The sequence below is a fragment of the Miniopterus natalensis genome, chromosome 8 (assembly GCF_054644295.1).
Source record: "Miniopterus natalensis isolate mMinNat1 chromosome 8, mMinNat1.hap1, whole genome shotgun sequence".
NCBI lineage: Eukaryota > Metazoa > Chordata > Mammalia > Chiroptera > Miniopteridae > Miniopterus > Miniopterus natalensis.
Genome location: NC_142088.1, coordinates 1,675,458 through 1,696,169, shown reverse-complemented (window position 1 = coordinate 1,696,169; position 20,712 = coordinate 1,675,458). Strand labels below are relative to the sequence as shown.

The 20,712-nt window shown below is 57.6% G+C and overlaps 1 protein-coding gene across 1 annotated transcript; it reads left to right on the top strand.

Moving 5' to 3' along the window:
• The first annotated feature begins 875 nt into the window (after positions 1-875).
• RAMP1 (receptor activity modifying protein 1) lies at positions 876-19,217 on the top strand. The gene is made up of 3 exons (XM_087819349.1): positions 876-927; positions 8,271-8,409; positions 18,962-19,217. Exons 1-3 carry the CDS (start codon positions 876-878, stop codon positions 19,215-19,217), a joined length of 447 nt encoding a protein of 148 aa, XP_087675475.1.
• The last annotated feature ends 1,495 nt before the right edge of the window (positions 19,218-20,712 follow it).

The following is a 20,712-nucleotide window of genomic DNA, read 5'->3' as shown; positions in this document are numbered from 1 at the left end:
GAAGCCTGCTGCTTCCCAGGGCTGTGTCACCCCGGGGAGCCCTTCCCTGATGGCTCTAAAAATGAGTACCCCCCCAATCAGTTCTCCACCAAGACCCGGAGTGACCAGCTCACAAGGAGAACCGAAGCCTCAGCCGGGGCCTCTCGGCACCCTCCTTACCAGCAAGGCCACCGCAGCCGCCCTGCAGCCCCGTCCCTCTGGCCCCCGCCTCTGTGCCGGCTGCTGCCCCTCCTGTGTCTTGCGGTCCCGCCTTCGGACGTCTCAGTATTTACTCCAGATCCTCCATCCGGTGTCCTTTGATTACTGGGAGTCTCCCCAAGCGCCAAGCTCATTTGTCCCCCAGGAGCACCCGCGTCCCTGCCTTGGGGGGAGCTGAAGAGCTGCCCCGGCCTTTCTCAGTACAGACGGCATCCCCGCCCGTCCAGCCGCCCCGGCAGGAGTGCCCAGAACCCGGGCGACGCAGGCGCCCTGCCTAGGAGGCCGCGCCTAGTTTTCAGCCGTCCGTTTGTGGGGCGAACATTTCAGAAGCATCCGTGCCGGCCTTTCCCGAGCCCGAGGGGGCGCGCCCCGGGGAGGGGCCCGCAGACGCCGCGCGACGCGCCCCCTCGGGCGTAGCCCACCCCGGGCCCGGCCGGGGCTCGCTCCGCGCCCTCCGGGCCACTCGCGTGGGTCGGTGGCAGCCCCCGGGCGCCCGGCGGCAGGTGCTGGCCCGCAGGCTCCCCGCCCGGTGGCGCTCCCCGCCGTCCCCGCCCCGCGGGGCTCCCCCCCCCCCCCCCCCCCCCCCCGGAGCGGCCGTGGGCCGGGCGGGCCGCCTCCCGCGCTGCGCTCCCGCCCCCGGCGCTGCGGCGGCTCAGACCTCGGCTCGGCTGCGCGCCATGGCCCCGGGCCTGCGCGGCCTCCCGCGGCGCGGCGTCTGGCTGCTGCTGGGTGAGTAGGGCCGGCCCGACCCCCGACCCCGACCCCCGACCCCCGACCCCCGACCCGACCCCCGACCCCCGCCGCGGCTCCGGCCCGCCCGCGCCCTCGCGGGGCAGCGAGCGCCGGGAGCTCACCGGGTGCGCGCTCCAGCGTCCCCTCCTCCCGGCCGTCTGGGCGCCGCGGCCCCGGGCGCCCCCCTCTGGGGCAGGAGCAGCTTGGGGGCACCTGGGGGGCAGGGAGCTCCGGGGGGCACGAGGCGCCTCCCCCGCGCCCCGGGCTTCCGAGGCGGCCGCGTGCGGGCCGGTGCGGGGGCGGCCCGCGGCCGGTGGCGCGTTTGGGAAGGAGAAGCGGGGCCGGGGCCTGGAAACCAGTGGAAACGGACGACCTGAGGCTGCCGCCCAGCAGCCGCCAACTTGCAGACGAGCCCCCCAGGTCGCCCGGGCCGGAGCGGGGGTCGGCGGGGATCCCCAGCAACTTGGGGCGCTCGGCGCCTCGTCATGGACTTGGAGGGACTGGGGCGAGCTGGCTCCCTCTCTAGGGGGCGGGCTAAGCGAACCCCAGGAGAACGGGGCCCAGCCCCGGACTCAGCAAAATTCAGCAGGAAAGTGTCGCCTTCACCTCCCTGCGCAGTTTCCATAAAACGCTGAGAAACCTCTTTAGACGGGCTGAGCCCCCGGACTCATTCCCCGCAGAGGCACCTTTCACTTAGGTATTTGTTGAGTCCTCTCCCGAGCATAGGCTTGTGTTGATCTTTAGAGAGAGGAAAAGAGAGAGCGAGAAACATGGATGTAGAGAGAAACATCAGTGGGTTGCCTCCTGCATGCGCCCGGACCGGGGATTGAACCTGAAACCTTTGGGTGCTCGGGGTGAGGCTCCAGCCAACTGAGCGACACGGGCCAGGGCCACTTAGGTACCTTTTAATAAAACTAAATAAATAGGTCATTTAAGTGGAAAAATCCAGGGGCCCCGGTTTCAACCTTTCCCCAAAAAGGGTGGTGTGGTCAGCAGCACCTGCTGGTGCCAGGGAAGGGGTGAGCCCCCTGCTATTTTTGCAGCTGGGGGCGGCATGGCTTACCCTGGAGATGGGTCCCACGCGGGAGGGGATGGGCTGAGGACCGCCCGGGCGCCGTGCCATCCCACCTCTCGCTATGCACAAACCTCGCCAAGGAGGGTGGGATCTGCAGGAAACCCTTAGCGTCAGTAGAATATCATCAGAAAACTGATCTTGCCACTGAAGTGTTTTGGCTGAAGTTATGTGAAAGGCAAAATCTTAAAATAATAATATTCTCTTCTTTTGTGTTAAGATCCACTTGGCTTGACATGGAACTTACTGTTTTGGTTTCCTGAGAAATGGACGTTTCTCTTTAGCAAGGCAGAGAGCTCGGTTGTGTCTTTTTTAATCATAAATAAACGTCCTCTACCGTAGTTCCGAGGCTGCGCCCTCTGAAGCGTGTGTAAATAAAACTGTGTCGTGGTCGCATATAAAGACCTTCCTTGTTTACCAAGAAGACAGTGCACGTCCTGGAGAAAGTCCAGAGCCCCGCAGTCCTAAACTGTTCCGAGGGGTCTGGCTAGTGGTGTATCTCGGAAAAGACAAACCCGACTTTACGAGATTATCGGTAAGCGTGCCCGTGGAGCCCGGCAGTCATTAGCAGGCTATGGAACACACAGTGTTTCTTCCCGAGCTGCGGCTTTCGCCAGATCTCTGTGGCGACGGAGACGTTGCTACCCAGCAGGGCTCGTGGCATTTTTTTTAGTGGGCTAGTTCGTGGGTTCGGGAGCTTATCTGCGGCGGTTTCACAGTCCGGCTCCTTTTCTCATTCAGTCCGCTTGCTTTCCGCGCGTGATTTCCGCTTGCTCTGGGCTTCTGCACACCCTCCCGTCTGCAGGAGGCTCTGGTGGGACCACATTCACGTCGGCAGTTTGTATGTAGCCACTGAAAACTTTTTCATCGATCAGCGCTGGCCCATGTGGCTCGGTGGTTAGAGCGTCGGCCTGCGCACCAAACAGTCGTGGGTTTGACTCCAGTCAAGGGCGCGTACCTGGGTTGGAGGTTTGACCCCCGCCCTGGTTGGGGTGCATGCGGGAGGCAGCCAATAGATGTGTCTCTCTCACATCGATGTTTCTCTCTCTCCTCCGCCCTCACTCTCTCTAAAAATCAATGGAAAAAATATCCTTGGGTGATGACTTAAAAGAAACAAAAGAGGGTGTTTCCAGACCCAGGGTCATTCTCCGTGACTGCAGTGGAAGCTCCTGAATGGACGAGCCCACTGTCACTCGGGAGGGCTGGCCCGCGATGACCTGTGTGAACTCCTCTGTCATGTGCTTTAGGAAACACCCACCTTTCCTGGGGTCCTGCGGGGGTGTGGGGTTCTCTTTGCAAGGCTGCTGTAGTCATTGAAGTATCTGACTTTGTATACACACACGGGTGACTGTGTCCTCTGGGGACATCCCAGGGAATGCAGCCCATGGGACTGAGTCACATTAAACCCAGAGGCACTTGAGTCCTGGAGCCCAGATCGGAAGGAGCCTTACTGCTTTAGGAAACACCCACCTTTCCTGGGGTCCTGCGGGGGTGTGGGGTTCTCTTTGCAAGGCTGCTGTAGTCATTGAAGTATCTGACTTTGTATACACACACGGGTGACTGTGTCCTCTGGGGACATCCCAGGGAATGCAGCCCATGGGACTGAGTCACATTAAACCCAGAGGCACTTGAGTCCTGGAGCCCAGATCGGAAGGAGCCTTACTGCTAATCAGCTCAGTGTGCTTATTTACTCTCCCGCTGGGAGAAGCTTCTGGATTCTTGCCTCCCTCCCACAGGCCCAGGCCAGTCAGTGTGCGTGTGGTTCGTCCCAGGCCAGGGCTGCTGAGAAAGGTCCCTGTCCACACGGACGTGGTGGTCAGCAGCGCGCCAAGGAAATGTTGAGTTAGGGTCCTTTCTTCAGGCAAATGGCTCATGGGGAAAGTCTCTCCCCCTGGTTTCCCCCAGAGTGAACCGATTCCACAGCTTCTGCCTGTTCGCACTGGCGTCTGGCAGAGCCTGGGGAAGGTGTGGCGGGAGCCCGGCGGGGTGTAGGTTCCTGTCCCCGAGAGTGGAGCCCGCCGGGCGCAGAGCCTGTCTTTCCCAAGGCCATGAGCCCAGGCTGTGAGTCTGTTTCCTGCCCGAGCTGTGGGCAAGCTCTTTCCTCTCCATTGGGTCTGCCAGGGCCGGTCCTGTGAGCCACGGAGGGCAGGGACACCTGCCTATGACCAGACAGAGCTCTCCTGACACCTTTTGAGCCCCTAGGTTGAGCCCACAGGGTGGACTTTTCAGCCCTGTGATCCCATAACCTTCGAGCTGGGCGTGTCCCTTGCAGGACAGTGCCTGGTGGTGGCAGGTGCTCGGTGGCTCTGAGAAGGACATGCCATCCTGCCCAAAGCCTCCTGCTCCATTGGGGACTCAGAGAAGACCCCCTGAAGGCGGAGACACTGTGGCAGAGAAGGTTGAGCAGGAGCTGGGACAGGAAGAAGAGGAGGTGGCCAAGGTGGCCCCTGTGGCTTTAGCTCCCATGCTGTGCCTGTGGCACCTGCTCTGCCTGGCACCTGCTTCCTGGTGAGTGAAGAGACAACCACGACACTGGCAGGACTCTGCCCTGTCCCCAGCCGCACACCAGAGGTGCCCTTGGCCCTCCACTCCCTGTCCCAGCCCCCAGAGGGATGTCCTGGTCACCCACCCTCCCCGCCCTACAGGACAGTGACCTTGGGTGGGGTGAGGCTTCTGGAGAGCCGGTTTGTTCTCCGTGAGGAGGGTTATGGCCGCACAGCGGGCCGGAGGGCTCCAACCCAAACAAGCCTCATTCCTCTGAACACAATGAGGCTGTTGTGGCCCGTGGAAGAGCTTTCTTCCTGTGCGTGTCCCATTTTAGTGTTTTCTTTGACCTGGAAAGAAAGACTTTACCTCCATCGCCGTGTAAAGCTCAGACCCCAAGCTGCGTGGTTGGCACAGGTCCCACGGAGACACAGAGACCGAGACTCACAGGGTCCCAGGGATCCTGGGCCTGAGCCCCCAGCCAGGCCTCTTACTTTATTCCCATGAGGCCTCAGGGTCCCCTTTATTTTGCTCCCTGATGGCTCCCTCCCTCCTGTGTGGGTTCCCACAGTGGATTCTGGGGAACCAGGGACCAGAACTCCAGCTGTCCCGTCTCACCTGGCCCATGTCCACTCTGCCCTCTGCTCCCTGTACTCCGGTCCCCACGGGCCCCACCAGGCCACACCACCTCCGCCCCTGCTGGATGACCGCCACCTCTGGGAAGCCTCCCCTGGCCACCCCCATGCACCACCCTGGGTGGTGACCCCATCCTCTGCCCCCTACAGTTCCCCTCAAAGCCTCCATCACACCCCAGTGACAGTGCCCCCCACATGTGCCATGCTTGAACCCCAGGTCAGCCCGCCTCTGGGCCGCTCCTGTTGGTAGCTCCTGAGTGAGCGCGGAGTTTGCAGGCAACCAGGGGGCAGGAAGCAGTGACCCACCCGTGGCCTGGGCAGCGCCCACCTGCTCCCCAGGGCTCTGCACCCCACGCCCGAGATGCTCACCAGGAAGGATCCTGAGCCAGACATCACCTGGGAAGGCAAAAGGCAGCGATTGACAGGCAGATATTGGATACTAACGCTTGCAGTGTAGTCACAGGTCAACGGGAATAAAAGCAGTTCACATGTCCCATAGCAGGGCCCACGCCACCAGGGAAAGGTCTAGAAACATGGTCACTGAAACAGAAATTCGGTAACATCAACGCCAGGTCGGCCCACTCTGCGTGGGCGCTTGCTGCCTCTGGAAGGTTCCGTGGGCCCATCTGTAAGAGGAAAGGGCTGCCGGCTGGGTGGATGGCCAGGTAAAGGGGCTGGGGGAGCACTAAGCCATTGCTCTTGGAAACTTCTCCCTGCCCCGTACAAGTGGGTGACCTGTGTAATGACCAGGAGGGGCTGTGGGAGGGAGAAGCCGGGACAGGACCCACTGGAAGAAAGGCCCAGCCGCGGCCGGGGGAGCCCTGCTCCATATACACAAGGCACCTAAAGGTGCTACTTATGCAGAAGGAAAAAGCCAAGGGTGTAGCCCTGGAGGTGGGGGGCGCCCAGAGCGTGGCCCAGAGCCCCGAGGAGCTTGGGAAGAGCCTCCAGCCTCCAGGGCGCTATGCGCAGCCCTTGACTGGGGACTTTCTGGAAACCTTTGTGACCGAGCGGAGCGTTTGACCCGGGGCCGGGCGGGAGGACCCATCCTCTGGGCCAAGGTCTGCAGCTCAGGTTTCCTTCCAGGGGCAAAGGGGACACCTGCTGGATGTTAGCCGGGGTGATGAGAGTTTGGTTTAAAAGCCTTGGGCTACTTCAGCGTGGGCTGGGGTGGGAGTGCGGGCGGGGGCTGGGGAGGGAGGCTGGCTGGGGGAGGGCAGGGGATTGAGGGGGAAGGAGTGGAGCCTCCAGAGAGTTCCGGAGGTGCAGCTGCGGCTGTCACCAGCCTGGACGGGCTTCCCTAGCATGCGGCAGTGGGGAGGGGGCAGCGAGGCTCTGGGCTTGCCCTGTGGCCCACCTAGAACCTGATGGGCGTTCTACCCATGGCAGCCAACTTGCTTGCAAAGGGAACGTGGAGGGTGGCTCTTGATAGAGACACAGGTATGGTAAGGAACCAAGATGAGACGGGGCATCCGGTCACAGCCCGCGGTCAGAGGGTCGGAGGGCTGTGTGCTGCGCCGGGCGGGGAGGGTGGCAGTTCGCGGGGCCTTGACGGTTGAGTAGGAGTTTTTCCTGGATATAGCTTTTGTTTCTTCAGTTGTTGCCTTGGTTTTGGTTTTCCTTTTTCAGAGCAGGCTGAGGAAGACTGAGGGGAACGTGTTCAAACCAAGTCCTGCTTACGTCATTCCCTGGGGCCTCAGTAACAAGCAGGCGTGTGGCTCCCTGGGGATCTGGCTCCCCCAGGTGTGGCAGGCCCCAGGGGGTGTTGGAAGCGGGTGGTCCTCACCCTGTGGGCCCAGGCAGAACCTGCCGAGCGAGGCTTCTCCCGATGGGGACTGGGGAGGGGGGTGCACGGAATACAGAAAAGTGGGTGTTGCCGCCTAGTTCATTTGACACATGGTAACATGCAGAGCTGCTGGGAGGACACACGTGTGGCAGACACGAGTGAGAGGTGACCGGGCAGCACAAAAGGTCCTCAGAAAGGAGGGAAATGTTCTGCCCCCTAAGTGGGGCGCTGAGGAAGGGGACTGGGGCCACGGGACCTGGAGGGGGAGAGGAGATGAGGGACGGGGGAAGAGGAGGGGGACAGGCCACATTTGGGCCCGAGGTTTGCAGGGAAACGTGTCCTGGTGGGGAGACAGGGCAGTTCCTCGGGGGCAGTGAGGGGTGGGACCATCAGAGAGGAGGCCCTCGACCCTCGCCCTTTGGATGAGGCAGCAGGGGGCTTAGAGTTTCTCCCTAACTCCGCGTCTGAGCCCCCTGAGCCACCCAGGAGCCCTGGCACTTCACCTGTGCCCCAGGTGGGCGTCTTGGCAGGGTGGTGGCAGGTGGAGCCCCTGAGCAGAGGACGGTTGAGCGAAGCCTGGGGACAGTGGGCGGGCCAGCATCGTGCCCCTAAAGGGGTCTGGGAAGGACACCACCCCACCCCGCCTGCCCCGCGCAAGGGGACAAAGCAGAGGTTGGGGCTGGGGAGGGGGCGGCCTGGGGTGGGCAGGGGCGCAGCTCTCTGGCCCGCCTCCGCCCCCGCCGCCTCCAGTGCCTTTCGAACCGCATCGAAGGGTCAGTGTGCCGCCTGCCCGGCGGGGTTTTGTTCCTGATCCCGCGCTTGTCAGGGCGGGAGGAGAGGACCCGCCACGTGGCAACTGCCTGTTTATTTCTAGCTGTTAAATATCAGACAAGGGGCACGAGCCGGAGGCTCCCGGGGGCGGTGAGCCTGTCTGGGCCGGGTGGTGCCGCCAGGTCCCCACAAGCCTGGGGCAGGACCCTGTCTTGCTGCGTCCCCCAGGACAGGCGATCCCTCCTCCTCTCTCCCGGGCGGGGCCTGGAGCATCGCGGTGTGGGGCCTGGGTCCGGCCCAGCGACCGTTCTCGCTGCCTCAGTTTCCACGTCTGTGAAGTGGAGGCGTTGGGGACACATCAGGGCTGGGTGAGCGTAACATAGGGCCTGAGTGTTGGACCCTGCGCCCAGTGCCACCATGCATCCCACCAGGGGAAAGTGGCGGTCACCACCGGGGAAGGGGCATGCAGTCCTCCCCGGGACCCGTCAGACCGCAGGGCAGCCCCCCAGGGACGGGAGCCCTCGGGGTCCGTGTGCGCCGGATGGAAAGGCCCGGCCGCCAGGGGGTGACGGCCCGCGTGCTGTGCTTGCAGTGCATCACCTCTTCGCGGCCACCGCCTGCCAGGACGTCGACCACGACGCCATCTTGCAGGAGTTCTGCCTCGCCCCGTTCAAGGTGGACATGGAAGCCATCGGGAAGCCGCTCTGGTGCGACTGGGGCAAGACCGTCGAGTGAGTCCCGTGTGTCCCCTGGCGGGAGGGACGTGGCCAGGGGACCTCAGGGCCCCAGGGCCTGGGGAGAGGGTTCCACGAGTCCACGTGAGGGGTTCTTCATCACAGTCCATGGTGACAGGATGTGTCCACGGGTGGGGGACAGATGGAGAGAGATGGAGGAGCCGGCGACAGGTGAGTGCAGAAGGTGAGGGGGAGGAGGCATTCCTGTCCATGATGACCTGGCGTCTCCTGCAGGGGTCCCCAAGGCAGCAGGTGACAGGGGTCCCGTTAGGGCCGTGTCCAGCCTGAGATGCCTGTGGCCCATCCAAGTGCTGGCATCTGGGGACCACAGAGAGCGAGCCGAGTGCCCAGGGGCCTGAGTGGCCTAGCCTCTGCCAGGCGCCCGTGTGCAGGGATGTCCAAGCTGGTTCCCCTGGTCCCCGTGGTCAGGCCTAGGCTGTCCTTCCACACTGGTCAGGGCCAGGAGCCCCCTGGAGTCACGGGAAGGCTGTCACTGGAGGGGTGGCCATGGCACCCCACGGAGGACCTTGGGCACAGAGCCCTTCCCCTCATGACTCAGTCCTTCTGCCAAAATGCCCCTCTTCCTCCCCCACAGGCTCATCCACTGCCTCCCCCTCCCTCCAGGGGTCAGGGCTTCTCTGCTCCTGGGCCAGGACCTCAGCCCACTGGAGCCCAAGCAGAACTTGGTGTGAAGAAGCCAGCGGGAGCCCTGGCCCGTGTGGCTCAGTGGTTAGAGCGTCAGCCCGAGGACTGAGGGGTCCCGGGTTCGGTTCCAACCAAGGGCATGTACCTCGGTTGCAGGCTCGGTCCCCGGCCCAAGTGAGGCTGCAGGCGGGAGGCAGCCGGTCGATGTGTCTCTCACCTCAATGTTTCTCTCTCTCCCCTTCCACTCTCTCTGAAAAGCACTGGAAAAAATATCCTCAGGTGAGGGTTAGAAAAAAAGAGGCCAGTGGGAGCCCTGGGGACGGCAGGGTCCCCTCACTCTTGTCCTTCAAAGTCTCCTTTTCTAAACTGAAAAGCAAATCATGGGTAAGAAACCAGGGGCAGGGGCAGTTGCTAAAAATCAGAACAGCCTGTTCTGCAGGCAGCTCGGCCTGCGCCTCGGCCGAGTGACTGGGCCTGAGCCAAAGGTTGTCTGTCGCGTGTCCAGGGAGGAGGCCCGGGGTCCTGGAGGCGCGCTCTGCCCGCCTCCGCCTGCGCGGTCGTGGGCCTGTGCAGCTGACGGCAGGCTGGTTGCCTAGCAGAAGACGGGGTAACAATAGTGATGTTCCCCGCAAACAGAAATGGTGGTGATGTCGCTCAAAACTGAGGCCACCACAGCCAGTTCCCGACGGCCCGGAGCAAACAGGGATCATTACCTGTCAGGCCCAGGAGGGCTGTCGGCGCTCGGAGCCCCTGGCGATGCAGCCGTAACAGGAGCACCAGGTGCGGGGAGGGCTGGCAAATCCCTTTTATTTCAAAAGAAAATCAAGCCCTGGCCGGTGTGGCTCAGCTGTGAGCATCGTGCTCCGAAAGGTCACGGATTCCATTCCCGGTCAGGGCACATGCCCAGGTGTGGGGTTGGGTCCCTGGTCAGGGTACGTACGGGAGGCAGCCGATTGATGTTTCTCTCTCTCCCCCTCTTCCTTTCTCTCTAAAATCAATAAAAACATTTTAAAAAATAGTTTAAAAAATAAATAAAATCAAGATAATTGAGGGAGCAGGGGACAAAAGCCCTCATTCTAACAGCATCATTATATACTACATGGCGTGTGTTACATCGCATGGCACGTTACATTATAGGACATGTTACATCGCATGGCACGTTACATTATAGGACATGTTACATCGCATGGCACGTTACATTATAGAACGTTACATTGCATGACATGTTACATTATATGACATGTTACACTGCTTGACATGTTACATTATATTACATGTTACACTGCATGACCTGTTACATTATGTGACATGTTGCACTGCATGACGTGTTACATTATATGACATGTTACACTGCATGACGTGTTACATTACATGGCATGTTACATTAAATGACAGGTGTTACGTTACATGGCCAAGGGGAAGCACATGAGGGTAACTAAGGTTGCCCCCCAGCTGACCTTGAGGTGGGAGGTGGTCCTGGATTATCTGGACTGTCGTCACAAGGGTCCTTAAATTGTCTCAGCTTCGGCTGTCAGACACCTTCCAACTGGCTTTTGTGTCCGTTTGACCTGCCCCGTCCTTGTAGGGGCGGTTCCTCACTTTCTGGTGTCACTGAGATGTTCCAGGCTCATCTCTTACAGTTTCTGCCCCGGCCCTGGAATCAGACATTTCTCCAAGGAGCCCTGGTTCCTTTTGTTAAAGAATGGTGTTCAGAAGCCAAGATGGATAGATAGACAGAAAGACAGATGAATAGACAGGTAGATGGATAGATAATAGAGGGAGAGATGCGTAGGTATAGACACAGATACAGGCGCAGACATACAGACAGTAGAAGGAGATGGAGACAGAGACACAGATGTAGATGTAAACACACCTGTTACCATACCAGGGATGTAGGTGTGACCAGGGAAACCACGCAGGTGCGCACAGTGGGAATGGAATCCCCTTTAAACCCGCTGTAGGAAACATCGTCTATAACAGTATTTGTCTCAGGGCGTCGTCTTCCGCGGTCGTGGGGTCTGTCAAGTCCAGTGCGGATGCTGCAGCCTTGAGGCAGAATTTCTTAGCTCGGTCTCAGGGCCTTTCGACTGACCCGTGGGGCGCCACCCACACTATCAACGATCAGCTTCCTTTCCAGCCTGAGAAAGCTCAGGGTGTCTGCCCGTCGCTGCCCCGGGTCCCTGCCCCAGGTCCCTGCCCAGGTCCCTGCAGGGCGTGGGATCAGGGGCGTCCGCTCCGCTCCGTGCGCCGGGCCAGTCCCCACGTCCCGGGGGTGAGTGTGTTCTCTGCAGCCCGGGTTCCCTAATGGAAATTTAACATAATTGAATACATTAACTGGAAACACAATCTAATTTGGGGAGCCTTGGAGAACAAGGAGAAGTGTGTCATTGGGAACCCTCATTTCCAGAGAACTTCCTGTGGGTGTCGGGGGGAGAAACAGCGGAACAAGGAAAGGGAAGAATCTCAGAAATGGGGAACCCAGCTAGATGGTCGGTTTTAAAGTGACCGCATGTGGGGTTTTCTCCCCAAGACAGGAGGTGCTGGGGGATTTAGAGATCGGAGGCCGGCCACTCCTCCCCTTTCCACCCAGCTGCCGGCTCCGAGGTGTCACCTCAGGTGGGGACCATGTCAGAGGCATCCAGTCATCAGAGTTCAGTGAGCCCCCCAAAGAACCCACGTCACCTTCTCACCCTCCCGGTGCCCCTCCTCCTCTCTGCCCCGAAGCTGCCGGACTTAGTGCAGCGGCCTCCTCGGCTCCTGGCTGCTCTGGTCACACAGTCCTGGGTTCTGGGGCCCAGGTTTCCACAGCCTGCTCCCTGGGGACCCCCTGTGCCCTGCTGACCCCGAGCTGGGCCACCAAGGGCCCTCCAGACCAGCCGAGGAGCCGCCAGTTCTGAGGCCCATTTTCCAAAAGAACTGAAAAACCACTTTGCCGAATGCCGTGAAAAGTTGTGCTGAGACCTGGCTGGTGTGGCCCAGTGGTTAGAGCGTCGGCCCTCGGACTAAAGGGTCTCAGGTTTGTTTTTTGGTGTGGTTTTTTTGGCCAAGATGTCAGAAGCTCCTGTTCTATAACCTAAGGAGATAAACTGTGTAGGAACCTTGGAGCCACTCATCTTAAAAAGTCTGTATTCCTGTCCCGGTGCTCTGTGGTCAGCCCTGGGCCCGCAGAGATGCGCTCGGCTGCTTTGCGGTCCCTTTGGACCTTCCCACTGGACGGATCTCTCTGACCTGGGTGCGGGGAGGGCTCGGCGGTGCAGGATCCACCCACACACTCCCCGCTGCCCGTCGGATGAGGGGTGAGGGGTGAGGTCCCCGTGCACCGCAGCCCGGCAGGCCCCAGGCCTGGGGCCGTGTCCTGGACTGAAGTGTTTTCTAATCAAACAGTTAACCAGACTTCCTTTTACAGTCCCTGAGGCGTCAAAAACAAAAGCCGCCCTGTGCTGTGCAGCCTGACAGCTCTCGCAGGCGTGGCTGTGTGGGAATCCGCCACCACCCGGCTGAGTTATCTGTCCTGAGGGCCACTCGCCTGGTCAGAGGCCCTTTGTGGAGGTGGGTGGCCTGGCTCCCTCACTCCGAGCCCACGCAGGCCAGGCCACGTGTGGCTTTCTGTCACCAGGGGAAGTGGCTGGTGAGCAGACAGCCGCCCTGATTTGGAAAGGCTCCGTGTGACTATTCTGGGAGCCCCGGGCGGGAGCCCTGACACCACAGTCGGAAACCATGAGGTGGGAGGCAGACCCAGCCACCTAAAAATTAAATAGGTGGATTCGTGACTGTCATGGAGATGCCTTTGGGCTCCAGGAGTAAACACGACGTTTGCAATCAGTTTGAGGGATTTTTGCGGGTTGAGGGATTTTTGTCACATTAAGAACTTCGTGATTCACAAGGCTGTTTCTTTTCCATCAGAAATGCAGAATTTTACCGAATGCCTTCTCGGCCTACGTTGAAATGACCGTGTGTGTTTGCTTTGACTTGGTGAAATGTGATTCGACAATAACAGGTTTAAAGCTTTCCTGAAATAAACCTGCTTTAGCGCGTCCTGTCCGGCCAGCTTACGTTTATTTGCTAGCGTTTTTCATAGGACGTCTGTGGCTATTTATAAGTGACCTCGGAGTGCATCTGTTGCTCCGGGCTCGTGGGCATGCCATCCTCCCAGACTTGGAATCCGGGTTTGGTTAACTTTTTTTTTTTTAATTGATCTTTTAGAGAGAGAGGGAGAGAGGAAAGGGAGAGAGGAGAGAGACAGCGATGTGCTCCATTCATCGGTTCATTCTCGTATTTGGGGCTCGAATCTCCAACCCTGGCGTGTTTTGGGACAGTGCTCGAACCAATGGAGCTACCTGGCCAGGGCTTGGTTAAGTTTTTAAAAGAACTGGGAGGCTCCACATTTTTTTTTTTCTATAATCCTAAGAATTTGAAAGAACTTTTGTGAATGTAATTTTTAAATAACATTTCCTTTTGTTGTTGTTGTTGTTTTCAGATTTTCTACTTTTTAAGGCAATATTTATTTGGTAGTTTACAGTTTCCCCCAAAGTACCCCAACACAAACACTTTTCAATGCTTTTATATACATTTTTTGCATGGTAATCTCATTTTTTCTCACCTTCTCTCTGTGGTTTTGTATATTGATGTTTTCTTTGGGTTTTTTCTACATGAGACTCTCCAGAAATGTGTTGATTTCATTATACCCAGTTTTCTAAAGAATCAACTATTGAATTTACTTATTTACTTTCCTGTTTTTAAGAATAAATAATAATAGTTTTTAATTATTATCAATGCACTTAAATTAGTTGCCCTTTGGAGAGATTTATTTTGTTCTTTTTACAAATGTCTTGATTTGGATACTTATTTTATTTATTTCCTCTTTCTGTTTAGTAATAAGATAATTTAATTTTGTGCTGTCTGGCTCTAGTCCATTAATTTTTACATGCAGCATCGCCATTATTGTTTCTCTAATAGCCTGTAATTGAATTTTTTTTCCTATAACTGAATTTTTGAAGTCTTGTTTGGCCCCCAAATTATGAGTTATCTTTCATTTCTACAAATTCAAGTTTTAAAAATATATCATTTTCTAACTAATTTCTAGTTTGTAATATCGCAGTCAAAGAGCATTGATTTCCAGTTTCCATTCTGGGAATTCATCGAGTCTTGTCTGCTGCCTAAATAATAGGATCCTGGGATTTCCGAAGAGACGGTTGATTCTCTGGAGAATAGAAACCTCACCCATGGTCGCTGAGTCGCGCTTGTTAACTTTATTTTCCACACCCTTTATACTAGTTTGCATCTGCTCACCTTGAGAGTAGGCGTATCAGTCTCCCCGTGAGGGTGCTGTGATCGGTCAGATGTTACAGGTGTGGCTGCCGGTGTCCCGTGGGCTGTGACGCCGCTTTTCCCAGGGTCCAGCGTCCCTCTGTCCCAGGTACCGCGCCCCGCACAGGATGGCGCTGGGCCTCCCGCCGTCCCTCCCGCACCCGCCAGCCTCGGGCTCTCCCTTCCCGCAGCATTTGTTTCACTGCCGGTGAGGGAGGTGACTGCCCCAGGCAGGGCGGCGGGACTCTGTTTGCATCTTACACTGTCCCGGCCACACGGTGTTTTCCCCTGGCCGGGCGATGTTGACCCCCTGGCCGTGCGGTGTTTCCCCCTGGCCGCGTGGTGTTTCCCCCTGGCCGTGCGGTGTTTCCCCCCTGGCCGTGCCGTGTTTCCCCCTGGCCGTGCAGTGTTTCCCCCTGGCCGTGCAGTGTTTCCCCCTGGCCGTGCGGTGTTTCCCGCTGGCCGCGCGGTGTTTCCCCCCTGGCCGCCCCCTGGCCGTGCGGTGTTTCCCCCTGGCCGTGCGGTGTTTCCCCCTGGCTGGGCAGTGTTTCCCCCTGGCCGTGCGGTGTTGACCCGCTGGCCACGCAACCAGCAGCGGGAGCAATCGCATGAATTAAAGCACAGGCTCCACTAGGACCCGTCTCACCAGCGAAGCCCCACTTTCCCGGAGCCTGATGAGGCTGAAGCATCACATGAGGCCTTTCCGAGGACGCGACATTCGAACAGAAGTCCCTCGTATCAGGACCCTTGGGTGGCCGTCCCCCGGAGGCATTTTATGCCGAAACCACAGCGTTTACAGGGCCAGGCCTCCTCTGCTTTCCTCTGCCCAGCACTGGAGCGTGCAGATTTCCCCGCGTCTTACAAATGCCTCCCTGCCTCATTCAATACTACGGGGCAGAGGCTCCTATGAGCAGTTTCTTTCGTCGCTGTCCTATAGCTACGGCTTTTCATAATTATGAATTTGCAGCGGCTCCCTCCTCGCATTGCTTCCGTCTGCGTTTCACGTTATTAACTTAGGGTAACTCCCAGAAGTAGAGTTGCTGGTCCAAGGGTGCTTACGATTTTGAGGCTGTGGATACGTAGTGCTAAGCTGCTCTGCAGGAAAATGCTGCCGGCTCGTCGCCTGTGAGCGATGACCAGAGTGCCTGCCTCATTTCTCCGCTCCTCCCCGGCATGAAGCATCCTCACTGCTAAAGTGGACCCTGTTGGGACATCAGCTTCTTCTGTTCCTAATAGTGGGGTTAAACTTTTCCCCCCGGGGCTTATTAGCCGTTTGCATTTCCAGGAGAGCTGTGCAGCCAAAGGCACCGTGGGTATTTCTCTGTCTCGCCCCCACCCTCGCCCCTCTCCGTCTACCGGACGCCCCACCCCTGATGTCGGTCTGGCGTTTTGACAGACCCCACAGGCCAGCCTCAAACAACGGGTCACTTTCATCTTCACCTGTCCTACCGCCAGGATGCCAGGTGGTGCCACCTGCCCCTTCCCCAGCAGGTATCTAAAGCTGCTGGAAGCCACCAGGTTGCGAATTATCCCAGGTAGACGGAGGCCAATGGTAGCCAGATAAAGGGAACCAGAATCCCAAAGTGGTTTTTCCTCCAGCCTTTGAGGGCTTAGGCACACATTGGCGAATTTACAGAACAAGAACTGGGTCCCGGTTGAGCCTCACAGCAGATGTCGGGGAGGAGGCAGTGAGAAAACGTCCATCTATGGGCGCCATTTAGTTGGATGTGCCCAGTAACCCTGTCAGGTGGGTACCTGTGTCTTCATTTGAATATAAGGAGACTAAGGCTCAAACAGGTGAGAGGAGGCTCCCAGCATCACTCGGGACAAGAGGTGGACCTGGGACTTGAACCCAGAGCTAGTTGGGGGACAGCAGCAACCATGAGTGTCCCTAGAGCCTATGGGCCACAGTGGACACTCCCTGTCCAAAGTGAGCAGCCGTGAGTCATGGTGCAGGAGCCGTGGCCTGGGCCCTGGAGAGACTGGAAACGCCCCTGGTCTTGGTCAGGAGCAGTCCCAGCAGGGTTTGCCCCGCCTGGAATAGAAAGTTCTGTCCAAAAATGGACAACTATTCAGTTCCATGAGGACTGGAGAGAGAGCGCAACCAGAACGTTTTTCTGGATTATTTCGGGCCCTTAGTCAGTACTGTGTCCTGAGGAGAAAACTGCCTCTGCTCCAAGGGGATTCTTTTATCACACGCTCGCTGACGGAACTCACAGTATTTACCGAACCCCTCAGCTGTCGCTTCCGTATAAATAACAGGACGCAGAGCCCGGCTGCACCCTGCAGCTATTTTTAGAGGGGGCGGCTTTGCAGACTGGAGGGATAGCGTTTCAGGGAGAGAGCGCCTGATCCCAGAACAGCCCCCCAGCACGGGCTCGGCCTCAGCGCGGGGGCGGTGGGGCCGGTGGCGCTGGTGGGGTCACAGCTTCCTGGGTCGGGGGCTCCTTCCCATTCAGAGATTGTGACACCTCCTTCTAGGGACACCCCGGCTCCACTCCTCAAGCACAGAAGATGGGGGACAATGTTTAGGGTAGAATGTCACTGGGTCTGCAGGACACCACACACTACCCGTGGGATCAGTGGGTCTGCGGCGGGGAGAAGACGGTCATTCAGACCAGTGTTTGTAACACGGGTCAACAACCACCCAAAGGGCTGGACTTAGTTTGTTTTGTTTTGTTTTGTTTTTAAATATATCTTTATTGGTTTCAGAGAGAGGAAGGGAGAGGGGGAGAGAGAGAGAAACATCAGTGATGAGAGAGTCATTGATTGGCTGTCTCCTGCGCGCCCCCGACTGGGAATCAAGCCTGCAGCCCGGGCATGTGCCCTGATGGAGAATCAAACCTCAATCTCCTGGATCATAAATTGATGCTCAACTGCTGAGCCACACTGGCCAGGCTGGACTTAGTTTTTAACAACACCCGACACATTTAGCACTTATATGTGCCAGGTGCTCGACGTGTCATAACTGATTCTTTTCTCACAATGAGACCCAGCCTGTCGGGACATCTGTGGCTCCTTCCACTTCTGTTTTCTACTTGAAACATGAGTCCTTGTTCACTTGGGACAGTCAGGCACCCAGTGGGCTTGGGTCCTGCACACCCCCTGCTGTCTCTGCCCGCCCTCTCCCTCCCGGCCCTATGTACTTTGCCCACTCATGTGGACTGGAGGAGGCCCCCTGCGCCCGGGCACTTGGGGTAATGACCCAGAGAGCAGCCAGGCAGGCAAAATAGTGACAGGTAAGATAGCAGATGGGGGGGGAGGGCTTTGAAAGCTTCCCTGTGTCTCCCCAATATTAATGTATGGCTTCTGCTCCATTTACTCACTTTTTAGATTAAAAATAAGGAAAAATGCCCTGTCTGGTGTTGCTCAGTGGTTAGAGCTTTGGCCCCCACACCAAAGAGTCACAGGTTCAATCCCTGTCAAGGGCACATACCTGGGTTGCAGGTTCACTCCTCACCCCCGGTCAGGGTGCGTGTGGGAGGCAACCAGTGATGTGTCTCTCTCACATCAATGTTTCTCTCTCCCCCTCCCTCCCTTCCACTCTCTGAAAAGCAATGGAAAAAATATCCTCCACTGAGGATTAACAAAAAAATAAATACATAAAAATAAGGAAAACTTTCTTTTAAATATCTTCATTTTACTATATATGGAGCTCTTCATTTCTTTGTGTGGGTCCAAAATTCTTTCTGTTCTGTTCTCTTGGCTGATGAACTTTAAATTTCTTGTAGCACAATGATGCTGGGTATAGGATCCCGGGCAGATGATTTATTCTCCCATCACTCCCACCAATACTTTATAAAGGCGCCCCCATCATCTCTGGGCTTGCATAGTCTCCAATGGGAAGTCAGGTGTAACTCATATTATTGTTCCCTGGAGGTGTCTTTTCTCCAAGTTCTTGGGGTTTTTTCTTCTTTATTTTTGGTTTTCAGAGTTTGACTTTGACACGTCTGTGTGGCTGTTTGTTTGTTGTTGCTGTTGCTTTGGTTTTTGTCCTGTTTGGGGTACCATGACCTTCTTGGGTGTATGAATTGATGTCTCATTATTTTGGGAAAATCCTCAGTCATTATCTCTTCAAATATCTCTTCCCCTCCCCATTCCCTCTTCTTCTTCTGGGACTGGGATTACAAGGTGGAGTTGATATCATTGAGAGTGTTGCTAATTTACCAGAGCTCCTTTCTCCTTGAGTTCCAGTTTGGGTCATTTCTACCAACCTGTCTTCAAGTTCACTAATTTATTCCTCTGAATGGGCTGCAGATTTGCCCACCCCAGGGCTCATTGCCCCAGGCTGACATCTGAAGGTACTCGGCTGCTCCACCTCTAGTCTGCCCCTATTGTGGCATTCCAGCTGCTGGATCTCAGGAGCAGGGAGGACTGTCCCTTAGCCCCAGCTCACCTTCTAGGGTCTCAGAATATGCAGGACATCTGGGGAGCCCCAATGGGAGCCACCCAGGACCTTCATCTCCTAGATTTAGGGCCACTGCCTGGGCTTTAGGAGCTGCTAAGGCAGGGGGAATGGCGTGGAGAGCCCCTCACTCGGATTCTGTCTTAGTCCCCTCCTTACCCAGGGACTCACCACCTGCTTTTCCATCTGTAGGAGCTATGGAGAGCTTGCAGACTGCACCATGCACGTGATGAAAAAGCTGGACTGCTTCTGGCCAAATGCAGCGGTGAACAAGTTCTTTGTCGCTGTCCACCAGCGCTACTTCAGAAGCTGCCCCGCCTCAGGCCGGGCCCTGCAGGACCCGCCCAGCAGCATCCTCTGCCCCTTCATTCTGGTGCCCGTCCTGGTGACCCTGCTCATGACAGGGCTGGTGGCCTGGAGAAGCAAGCGCACTGAGGGCATCATGTAGGCCGCGGCCTGGGAGCTGCCCCCACACTGAGGCTGCAGGCAGGCAGGGAGGCTGGGGAGCTCTGGGCCTGGCTGGGGATAGCTTCCTGGGCCCTGACAGCAGACCAGGCCCAAGTCCCCTCACCCCACCTGAGATCGGCTAATAGGATTCAGAATTGTAGTAGTGCAGGTGTTAACCTGGAAGCCCCCAATGGAGCTGAAGGCCACCCTAGGAAATGGAGCTGGGTGGTAGGAGGGAGTGGGACATAGCTGTCATTATTTCTGGGGAGTGTTCTGATGTGTTTGTTCCCACCTCTGGCCAGACTGTGGATGGGTAGTTTGTGATTAAAAGGATATCCTTGAATTTGGGCAGCATCAGTATTTCTGGGTGGGGGTGGGGGAGGAGCACTAGACCCTTTGGACTCCATCTTCTCTGGCAGGTATTGTTGCAGGGACCTTGGCTGGGGCCAATGGCGGTGAGGCCTATGTGTGCACTGAAGGTGCCCCCACCCCTCCACAGTGTCTAGAACCACTGGCTCAGAGGACTGTGGTTCTAGATATGACAGGACCAGGTTTGCTCAGATATGACAGGGCCAGGTTTGCTCAGTTTTGCTGAGCTCCCCCCACAATCCCCAAGAATGCCTCCCACCCCTCAGGTGCAGGCCTCTGCCTCCACTCTGTCCCTGAGGTTTCACCTGCTATTTCCTCTGCATGTCCGTGCACCCTCACCCACCCCCATCCAGCATTCAGGATTCTTCCCACTCTCCCACATGTAGACAGGTTTCTAGAAGGTTCTGGATCACTGAAGGGAGCTCCCACACAGTCCCTCCCAGATGTCCTCTGAGCTGAGGCCACCCCCCTGAGGTTCCTGCAGCCCCCAGCCTGCCCCATCCTCCAGCACCTCCCAGCCAGGACATGCCCTTCTCACCCTCAGACGGTCCACACTAGCACAGCACAGGGGATGCCACCCTGCTCGGGTCAGGAGAGGGCCCAGGTGTGCTGGCTGCAGTGATAGCCCCAAGGAACACGGGTTTCCAGAGTCGTCCTCAGGACCTGGAAGGGGATGGTCAGTGGGCTGCCTGCCAGGCCTCAGCTTCCTCTGGCCTCACCTGTTGGAAACTCGGCCATGAGAGATGGAAGGAACTGGGGCAATTGTCTCCCCTTATCCCCGCTTCTCCCTGGGAAGCTGATGGCACAGGTGAGTTGTGATTTGGGCTACAGGACAGGAACCAGGTGGAGGAAGCCTCTGGCTGAGGCCCCAGTGTCCTGGGTCTTGGGGATGAGGGAGGTTTCAGGAATGGGAGGTGGCAAGTGTGCCTGCAGAGGCCCTGGCTTCCTGACCCTGTGGGGATGCTTCCTGGCCATTTCAGTGAATCCTCTCACCCAGGATCCACTGCTGGGGGCAGGGACCCTGCCCCCGACTCCCAGAGCATCCCCGGGTTCCCACAGGTGGTCAGGGCCCCACATGTATCTGCAGGGCCCCAGTGCCTCACCCAGGGCTGAGCAAGGATCCTTCC